Here is a 10882-nt window from a genome sequence, read left to right on the forward strand (position 1 = left end):
ATTTAAAATTAGCTAATTTAGAAGTAACTCAAATACCTGCTTAAAGGTTGTTATTTTCAAAAGTTTCTTTTAATCTGAAAAAATGAGCCTCGTCAGACCTGTAAAGTGTTTAAGGTCAGGCCGTGACACCTCATTTAGATTTAACCTCAGACTTTGACTAGGCCAATGCTTTTCTTGGTTTTTCAGAGCTTTTCAGATATTGTCTTGATGGTGTGATTTGGATCACTGTCCTGCTGGAAGCCAGGTGTGCTTAAGCTTCAGATTATAAATTGATGGAGGGAAATTCTTCAGGATTTTCTGGTATTTTGCACAATTCATTGTTCATCTCACACACATTGGAGTGCGTTCAACACCCACTACCACCTCCGTGTGTGTCTAGTGGCACAATATTCACATTCTGTAATGTAGAAGTTTGACTGTTTGTTACTTTTTAAGCTCTTTTTGTCAACTTGATGTTGCCAGATAGCTTTAAGGGATGTCTTGACTCTGAAGGTCTCACATTAGTCAGATCTAAAATCCACTGGACGATTTAAAATATTTCATTTACATTTAAACGTCACTGAAAAACAGAAGAAATCTTTATGTTTTACTGGAAGCACTGGGTGTGATAAACTAATAAATGATGCAGCTCTGTGGTACTTTCATATTTTTCTCTTTGTTACGAATTTCCAATAAGATCTAGTTCCTTAGGCCTGACAGCTCTCTTATTTGTTTGCCTACTTGTTTTGTCTTGTCTTGTTGAAAAAAACTTTAAAAAGAAAATCCTTGACAGGGTCGAGTACTGTTAACGAGAGCCATTTATTTTATAGGTTACAAGCAAGTTTAGCATGAAAATGAACGTTGTAAAAGTGTTGCACAATGCTTTTTCAGAGATTGGGTTTGAAGAAGGGTTGGACTTGGGGTCGGAAGTAGGATCGGAAATACGGTTGGACTTTGGTTCAGAAGGAGAGTTGGAATCAGGGTTTGAAACAGGGTTTTCTACCCTCTACCTAGATAAAGGTAAATTGGAATCGGGGTTGGAATTTTACACTAAACAGAAGTAAATTGAAATAAATAACACAACTCAATAGTAGTTATTTCTGTGAAATGAACAGCTTTCTACTGTTTCAGAACACAGGAAGATGCACTTGAAGTGACTTCACCGTCTTGTTTCTTGCGTCTCCGAGGACCATCTGGGAATTAAAGTTTAAGGCTTTTTGCGCAGTTCGTTAGCGCCCCCCAGGTGGTCAAATGATTATTAGCTGAATTAACTAGAAAGTGGGGGGTGAGTTGGTGTCTGACTCTGTCCGTTGCAGGGCAACACAGAGACACACAGGACAAATAACCACACACACACACACACACAAGGACAATTTACAGAAACCAATTATCCTAATGGTCACATGTTTAGACTGTGGGAGGAAGCTGGAGTACCCAGAGAGAACATTCAGAAAGATCCCAGGCTGGGATTTGAACCCAGGATCTTCTTGCTCGCAGACAACCGTTCCACTGTGCAGCCATGCTCAACACCCTTATCCTTTAAGAGGCCTTACTGTGTTGTTTAGCTATGCTTTTTTCAAGAAGGCACTTGCTTTGCTGCTATGGAGCTTCAAACGTCTTGTTTTCCTCTAGACAGATGCTCAGGACCCAGTATGACGGTCTCTGGTCATGGGATTCAGAAAATGTAGAAAACATCCACCCATTATTTTCCAGTTTTGAACGAATATCGGCATACGCTCCTTTGCTTTTCATCTTATGCTTTGATTAAAAATCTTGTGCTATTTAACCCACAAAGTGTAACTTCAAAAACCGCCTCACAGTCGCCTGATGGCCTCTTTTTGTCTGCTTGGTTTTTCAGAGCTGGAGCCGTTCTTTCCGACGCAGATGTCAGAAAAGATCCTGCTGCGATTACTGAAACTCCCCAACGTCATCCAGGAGCTGAAATATGACGTGAATAACAAGCGGGCAGCAGAGCACTACCTCTACCACAGGAACAAGCCTGTGGATTATTTCATCCTCGTCCTGCAGGTGCGCAATGCAATTGGGCACAACGGAAGGGGAAAAAAAGCATAATTTTTGTTAAAAAGATTTTAATCCAGCATGTTTGCCTCTACCAGAAATAACCAGAAATACTATTTACATTTAAAAGAGTGAATGTCAGCGCTGCAGCTCTTTAAAATCAGACAATAAAAGTGGAGAAGACGCAGCTTCTCCCAAGCTTTTCACATCGCATTGATGAATTTTCATTTCTTTTCTTCGACAACAGCTGCACAAACAGCACTACATTGGAAAATCACATAAAATATGTTGCTGTCAGTTCGGTAAACTATTGTTTTCCTCGGTCATAATGTTTTTCCACTGTACAGGCCGCAGGGGTTCATTCCCACAGAGGCCATGCATCCTTAAATGGTAGGCATCCTATGGTTTTAATGCCGGACAGCTTAGATTACAACGGCAGCAATGGAAAAGATAAACAACTCATGAGCAGTTAAAGATGTTTGACCTCATCATTTTTCACATACCAGCCAGTTTACAGCCTTAAAATGTACAGTCTTTCTATTAGGACCGAAATGATTAGTTAGATTAGTCGTGATTAATTGATTATTGACATAAATCTGTTCTACCCAGAATTTTTTAAGTGGCATTTTTGACTTCACTTGGAACAAATTGCATAAAAAATCTCCTATTAAGCACCTTAAACACTTAATAAAATAAATAAATAAATAATGAACAGATTAATTGACAATATTTTATTGAGCTGCAGATCCATTGCTACAAATGATCAAGCTTCCACTAAAGGCATGCTATGATGTTACATTTTAGGCAGTACTATTTTTATTTTCTTGTTTCAAAGAGGATTAAATGATTTGTTTGCAAATCAATGTGGTGTTTGTAGTTAAATAAAAAATCGACAGCTTGTGCCAATGTTTTTAATTTGATTAATCGCCAGAATAATTGATAAAATAATCTATTACTAAAATAAACATTATTCAAAAGCCCTACTTTCTGTATGTTTAAAAAGAGCTGTAAATAGAATAGATAACACACACGATAACTTTGTGGACGCTCAGTTACAGCATCCACACCAAAGAGTGTTGCTGTCACTGTTAGGCTTCTGATTGGTCAAGACCAATTCAAATGAAAATCTAATGACTCCATTCACCTGGAACATATGTCCGAAACATATAATCATAAAATGTACTTATGTAAAGTTAAAAGACGAGACTAATCCTGTCTGCAAATTTAGTTCTACAAACTATTATCAGCAAGGGTGCAAACGGGTACGGAGGATCACAAAGGTTTATGCTGTTCTTTTTTTTTTGTTTTTTTTTTTCAATCTTGCCTCGCTCAACACTTTGTCAGTTTTGCTATGACTGACTCACTCCTTCTTAGCATGTAAAGAAAATCAGGGCTGCAGATTTCTAGAGAGAAGTTTTGTCCTTCTGAGAATACAGTTGTGGCTCTTTGCTGGAGGCATAGCAACGTCCTCCCTCAGTTTAAAACACTCATCAGTTCAACACATAAAACACATATTAGTTCAAATCTTCTTTTCACACCTCATGATGATGGAGACAGCATCGCCTGGTTCTGCCCAGGTCCAGATCAAACAAGCTGGTTCACCTCTCGACCCAATAAATTTACCGTGAAGACACTTTCTTTCCCTATAGAAGTTAATTCCAGAGTTTGACTAGGCCACTCTAAAACATTTATATTATTTGCTTTCAGCCGCTCAGAGCTGAAAAGTCTTTTGGATCCCATAACCTAAATAAATTGGTTTAAGGTTCTTACTGTGATGGTCAGGCATTAAGGTTTTCAAGTTCAGAGCAGAATTTGTGATTCCTTCAATTGCAGCGACTCATGCAGAACATTAAAGCAGCAACGCAGCCCCAGACCATCACACTACCACCACCTTGTTTTGTCCTGGGACGCGTGCCATCCACAAGGTTCTAGTTTTGCCTCATCAGTAAACTGAATATTTCCCAGGAGGGGATCATCAAGATTTGTTTTGGCACATTTGAGATGGGCTTTTGTCTTTTTTTTTGCCTCTAAACACTCCCTTGGATGGCCTTTTCAACCAATTTCGATCTTGAATGGCTTTCATTGATGCGAGAGAGGCCGATCACCACTCAATCGAAGGTTCTTGACTTCATCACCCTTCCTGACTGATTAATATCAATGGCCTTGCTTCTCATCTATTTTTGAATTTATTTAGATCAGCAGATCATGTGTAGCCTTCTCATCTTTTAGGCGAGGTGGCCAGTGAAATTAAATTCAACTTCCCAAATAAATGGGGTTAAGTCGAGTTAACAAGCGAGATCATTACTTTTGGGTGACTTAACTAAATAACCTTTGTTTTTTTTTATGGCTGTAGGGGAAAGTGGAAGTGGAGGCAGGAAAAGAGGAGATGAAGTTTGAAGCAGGACCATTCTCCTTCTACGGGATGATGGCTCTGACAGCGCCACCTGGTAAGAGCTCTAGGTTTTTGTTGTCATGGTGAGGAACTATATGGGGGAAAAACTACGAAAATCAGCCATCACTTTCTCCATAACGGATGTTTTTTGATTGTCATTAACATTAATTAATTGCAAGTCTTCAAAAGATTACAATATATGATTTATGTTTAACCTCAAATTCAAGATTATACTTTCGCAAATATCTTTCGTAGCCCTTTTCTGTTCATGTTTTGTATTCTGAGGAGCTAAAAAAGCTTCTTGTTTTTAAGCAAACACTCAGTGATTGAGCTGAAAGTGGCTGTTTTAAAGAGGTAGCATGACGTCATGGACAAACGTCACCAGAGAACATCAGCTGGTGATTGACTCAGTCCTCCCACTTCATTCATAAACTTCACAGACGGCCATGTTCGGATTCTCTCTGTCGTTGGGTTTAGGGAGACACCTGGTGGTGAAATGGTGGAACATACATCCCTTCTAGTTCTAAGTGAAATCAAACCAAACACAGTTTGATGTTTCAGACCTGCTTATCTGAAAACTAATTGCTTCTGATTGAAACTTCTCTCACGGATTGAATAATTTTTAAACTATTGATTATTTCTACACTACTGACACTTTTTTTCCCTTCTTCCTTTCTTTTGCACTTTTCTCCTCACGATGTCCTTTCCCTCTTCTTCCCAAGTGCCGTTGTCTCTGTCTCGTACATTCACCGTCAGTAGGGCAGAATCATTAGCGGGATCTCCAGGTATGGTGACTTTTTCTGTCCTTTTTAATGCCCATTTTACTAATTATATCTCCAGCCAGGAACTAACAGGGTTACCGCACAATCCGGAAAAATCTGATGTTTGATTTAATTGATTTACAGATCTGGATAAGTTTGGAAAGAGAAAATAAGATTTCAGAAAAATTTATGTATTTCCGGATTAATCTAAATATGCCCTTCCTTCATTTCTTCCTTACTTTAAGACTTACCTTCCTAATGTCTTTTCTTCTTTCAATCCTTGTTCTCTGTCCAGTCTCTTTGTCTTCCTTCCTTCTTTCCTGTTTTACTCCTTCCTTTCTTGTTCTGTTTCCTTCTGTCCATCCTCTCCTTCCATTCTTCTGTCTGTCCTTCCTTCCTGTCTTTTCTTTCTCTTTCAAATGTTACTTATGTTACGTCATTCCTTGTTTTGCCTTTGTATCTTCTTTTCTTCCTTCACCGATTCCTCTCTCCCTCCCTTCCTTGAATTCTACCTCATTTCCTTTCTCCTAGTCTCGTTTTCACAGGTTTCATCTGTACAGCTTGATGGTGAACTTCAGTATTTTATACCAAGAGAGTTTTCATTGATCCTTGTTGTGCTGTTTGTTGCTCACTATGAAACCTGCTGTTCACGCAGCAGCACAGACTCAAGGGCCTCGCCCCCTGAGCCATTAGTCAAGTGTCTGAATGGTGTCTGAGTCCAGAGGCCCCACAGTGGAACCAGACTCCGCCCCCACTCGCCCCTGACCTTTAACCCTCCCACTGTCTAAACAAGACCTGCAGCTACAGCCCCCCTGCTGGACAGCGCACATACGTATGTCCACATGTGCAGACCCCATGTCCACACAAACACACCCTCATGTTTCTGCCTGAACAGAAACAGCCACACTGAGCCTCTTCGCGTCTTTTTCCACTTGTTACGATGCGGCGACTGGCTCAGCGACAAACGCACACCGCCTCTTTGTGTGTTGACCCGGTACCTAGAAAGTGGAGTACTAATCCCTCAGAGTTCACATGCCAGGTCTTTGGCCCACACACACCTACACACACACACACATCCTGACATGGGATTACATACATTCCAGTCCATGTAGCAGCATTAGAGCCGGCCAAGCCGTTTCCACTTTGTTGTGTGTGATTTCCACGTCTTTAAGGAGTGGAAAACATAATCTGGCTTTAATTAAAAATTAGAGGGAAGAAAACAATAACAGAGCAAATCTTCTGGGCGGTGGCACATGAAAAATCGGCAGCAGCATCCCCGGACACGCAGGGTTTACCTACAAATGAGATTTCCATACATCACAGCAAACCGCTGTGCTAATATGTAACAACTATAAAGACTTCAGCTCTTCTGTTGCTTTTGGTTTGTGTTTGAACTACAATCTTTCTCCATCCTCGACTTTCTTGCTGAAACCTGAACATTTTGGATCATAACAGACATTAAGAACTATAAATAATATAAACCATCTTGACAAATAAAAAAAAGAAACCTGTTGTTCTATCTGAACAGCAGCATGATGCTTTACTGTGAGTGTACTGGATACATATTTTACATTTAAGGTGCCATTCATTCTAAAAGAAGTGTGAACAGTTTTGATATCTACAATGCGTGTAGGATGTCAAAGAGACACAGTTTCCCTCTTTTCATGTGTCAAAAAACGTCCCAGCTAGCCTTGTTCAGTCACTTTGTAATGAAACTGACCCTCTGTGAGTGAAATAAGTGTCTAATTAGTCCATTGATAGAAACTAGTAAGCTGAAAAATAATTACAGCAATCATTCGTGTTCTTGGACTGTGTTTAATACCTGACCAGCGCTCTGTGATGCCCCGTTGGCCTCTGCTCAGTCACATGTTTTGACCTCCTCACCCTCTTCTGTCCTCACAGAGAACAAGTCTCCTCCGCGCTCATTTGGCCTGAACCACTCAGACTCTCTGAACAGGAGCGATCGCATAGAGGCCATCACGCCGACGCTGGGCAACAGCAACAACCAGCTCAACTCCTTGCTTCATATGTACGTCCCCGATTACTCTGTCAGAGCGAGGTCGGACCTGCGGTACATCAAGGTGAGAATAGCTGCAAGGACCCGGCCAGAGAACACGGAGGCTCAAAAGCCTGAGATGTGCACCTGAAGCTCATGTAGTTTATATTAATGCACCGTAAAACATTTCAGCTGCATTTAGTTGTGTCTGCTAACGTTTGCTCTTTACGTCGATGAAATCTTGTGAGTTTTAGGGTGCATTCACACCAGCCCCGTTCATTGGAATTCTGGTCCATTTGATAGAAAGTCCGGATCGTTTTTTTAGGTGTGAACAGATAATCAAACTTTGATAAAGACCAAAAAAAGTTAACTCTGGTCCATCTGTACCTAGGCCTCGATTCGATTAAAGTGACGTCTGGCACTTTTTGAATGCCAAACGGACTAGAGACCACTCCAAAAGCAGGAAGCGGACTATACTGCAGGGCATTCTGGGTAAATTCAAACGATAGAGGGAGAAATGTTTCAAAGTCTTTTACCAAAGACAAATGATAAATCCTAAAACTTCTATCGATATTCTAAATATTTCTGACCAATCTACCCACCTGGTGTGGAATGTGTAACAATTATTAAACAACAAAAAACTGAGTTAAAACCTAAACAAGTTTCTGGTTGACCTTACTGGTACTTGCATTTTCAAGGCAACAGATGAACCTCCATTTGTGAACAAGGTAAACCTCCTTCAGGTGTTTCAGTGTGGCATAAATTCATATGTTAACAACAAAACGTCATTTTCTTGTTTTGTATCATGTTGCATTTATACACTGTTCCGCAGACGGTGTTTACCATTGGTGCTTTATGAACGTGTCTGGTATCTGTTGCGAGAAGTGACCCCAGCATCGACTCCTCTGTTGTCCAGGTAACGCGGCAGCAGTACCACAACGCCGTGATGGCGTCACGGATGGACAAGACGCCCCAGTCCACGGACAGCGAGCTCACCAAGATCGAGCTCACGCTAACAGAGTTTCACGACGGCATGGAGACCCCGGCCATCGTCACCACCACAGCCAGCACCACGAGCACCTCCCCCGCCGTGGCCGTCGCCACGGCCAACGAGACGTCCCACCTGCTGACCCCGCAGCATAACTGTGTGGGCCAGAACCTGGGCCTGAGCTGGAGCAACCACAGCGCCCACAACGAGGGACCCATGTAGCCCTCAACCCCCCGCTGCGGCCGGTGGAGAGACCCTCCACCTTGTCCCCTGGACACGCATGGAGCAGTGGTGTTAGGTGAAGAGGGAAAGTGGGCGGAGTCAGGGTTCTGCTCCAACCTGAAGCCCCAGTTCAGTCAGTGAAGACCTTTCCACTGTAGGGGTCGATGGCAGCAGCGGGGACGATGGGTCTCCAGAAGCCCCCCCGCTGTACTGTCAGAACCAGTGAAACGAGTTTTTCAACGGACTGGAGGACGACGGAGTGCAGGTCCGCTCGCAACATAATGCATAGCTCGCTGGACTTTCTCTTCAGGCCAAAGACTTTGGTCCCGCCCCCATCCCGCCGCCATCCTCCTCCGTCCCGTCACACTGAAACAAACCCTCCGCTCCGGTGCTCCCTGCAGGGACGCTCAGGCGACTGCTGGTCCAATCAGACTCACACACAGAGCGACGGTTCGTCACAGACTGCACCAAAAGAAACCGCTAAACCGAGAACCAAGAATGTTTGTTTTCTTGTATTTATTTATTTTATAATATTGTATGTATATATGTACACGTGGAGAAGTGAAAAAATAAACTAAGAGCATGCATCCCCAGAACATGCTACATATATGAACAGCCACTCATGTATATGAGGAGGTGAGAGTCTTTTACAGAAACACTATGTATATTGAAGATCTTATTATTTTTACTATTATCCTAAATCAGGCTTATAGTATCTTTTTCACCTTTTAAAAGAAAAAAAAGCAAATCACATTATTGCCTTGGAGAGAAATTCTGTAATTAGTTACTTTAACAAAGTGCAATGAACAATGATTTATTTAAGAGATGATTATAAAAGAAGATAATTCAGTGTATTCTAAGTTGGCAGATGTACTTGTATGTTTGTGCTGTCTGTATATTTGTTTCTGAGATGCGCTCAGCTGCGTCTCTTCCTCTTTGTCTCCGTCACGTTTTTGACCGACCTCAAGCACGTCCGGCTCAAGTGACGCCTTCACCAGTTACTGCAGCGTAGTTTGGGTGGGGAGGGAGTGAAAGTGCCAACCAACAAAGGTATCTATGCATGTGAGGTTCAAGTGTTTTTATGCCTTTAGTTCAATCAAACGTGAGAACTGCACAGTATTAATGACCTCGTCCTAACACGTCAGAAAGAGCAACCTCGACATTAAATGATGCACAGCTAATGCTTCTCCACTGTTTTGGTTATAAATATGTCTGTTTTGTTTGTTTTGGGGTTTTTTTTTAAGCTTTTTTGGACAACGTGACAGACACCAGGCTGTCACGTTGTTTTGGCTTCCCTGCAGATTGTAGTTAATAATTATTGTAGTTAATAGTTATTGAGTTGATCCGATTTTAAGATGTTCTTCAACAATGCTGGCTGCTATTAAAGAGACATATTTATACATCGTTCTGATTTTTACCGGAGGTAAGCTGATTGTGTTTCATTTGCATGATTAAAACATATTTTAAAGGATATTCCAGGGATTGGCAATTTGAACTAAAAACTGCTCTTAAAGTTACACCAATTATAGGACTATTTTGTAAATATTGGCTCCCAACCTCTTGTATAACTTATGAAAATAATAACACAAGTTAAAAAGTGTCAGCACAACAACAAACCCCTTCCTGAAGATGTCTAAAATAATTCAGATTATTTAGATTTTCTTAGAAAATCTAGAAATTTTTTAGTAAGGGCGAAGCTGTCCTGTAATCAACGGTTTTGCATGTTTAAGCCTTTTGACGTTGACTGGTGTGAACATGGGAAGTGACAGAAAAGCAACAAAACAACTAAAACTGAATCTAATCTTGTTCCTGACTAGCATTAAGCAAACAGCACAGCTGTTATTGATCATGTTGTTTTAATTGTTATCGATAAACCTCATGATGAAAACCTTTTCAGCCATGAATTAGCTTGTTGAAAGCTAATGAATTCATGCTAGCTATCTTTAGCTAGCTATGCTACGGTCCCTTTCTTCCAGTGTCTATGTGAACTATACAGTTTTATTTATGAAATAACTGTAATTGTTGCTAACTTCATCTTTAAAGTGATCCTAAAGCAGCTTCACAGTGTAAATGCTAGCTTTCTGGCTACTACACCAGATTTTAATACCTGCAGCAAACATCTTCAAATTACACCTTTCAGTACGGCTTGTAAAGACTCTATATAAGCATTAAAACGTAGATGCCATAAAAGCATCAGTTGTAGTTTTATTGATGGGAATCTTTTAAGCTTTTAATTCTCTTCAACATCAGTCGACACGAGAGACATCAGCATCTGCTAACTTTGTGGACACAAACACACACACAGGGTAGATGAAAGCTAGAATAAAAACAACATTTCGGGTCTAATATGTTTGAAAACCACCTTTGAACAGATACTTTTATTAAAAAGTCTTTGCCTATCCCTGGGATATTCAGAGAATTTGTTTTATTGGAAAATATTGACTGGATTTCTTGTTGAGTCAGCTGAAAGATGTCTGCTTTAGACTTGGAGAGGAGGCAGGACAAGAATGAGCAAAGATTAGATA

General features: G+C 40.9%; 1 protein-coding gene across 1 annotated transcript; it reads left to right on the top strand.

Moving 5' to 3' along the window:
* The first annotated feature begins 1844 nt into the window (after window positions 1-1844).
* Window positions 1845-9774, top strand: LOC106903501 (cyclin and CBS domain divalent metal cation transport mediator 2b). Its single transcript, XM_014967377.2, has 4 exons — window positions 1845-2007; window positions 4352-4445; window positions 7054-7232; window positions 8064-9774. The coding sequence occupies exons 1-4, from the start codon at window positions 1864-1866 to the stop codon at window positions 8355-8357; spliced, it is 711 nt and encodes a 236-aa protein (XP_014822863.2). The 5' UTR covers window positions 1845-1863; the 3' UTR covers window positions 8358-9774.
* Window positions 9775-10882: the final 1108 nt, after the last annotated feature.

The sequence above is a fragment of the Poecilia mexicana genome, unplaced genomic scaffold (genome assembly GCF_051168715.1).
Source record: "Poecilia mexicana isolate PSO_F unplaced genomic scaffold, ASM5116871v1 scaffold_1, whole genome shotgun sequence".
In the NCBI taxonomy this organism is placed as follows: domain Eukaryota; kingdom Metazoa; phylum Chordata; class Actinopteri; order Cyprinodontiformes; family Poeciliidae; genus Poecilia; species Poecilia mexicana.

Excerpts from the sequence above, each read along its gene's own strand:
- LOC106903501 (XM_014967377.2), top strand. The coding sequence starts at position 1,864 with ATGTCAGAAAAGATCCTGCTGCGATTACTGAAACTCCCCAACGTCATC. Across the intron at positions 2,008-4,351 it reads ATTTCATCCTCGTCCTGCAG|GGGAAAGTGGAAGTGGAGGC; the intron begins GTGCGCAATGCA and ends TTATGGCTGTAG. Across the intron at positions 7,233-8,063 it reads CGGACCTGCGGTACATCAAG|GTAACGCGGCAGCAGTACCA; the intron begins GTGAGAATAGCT and ends TCTGTTGTCCAG.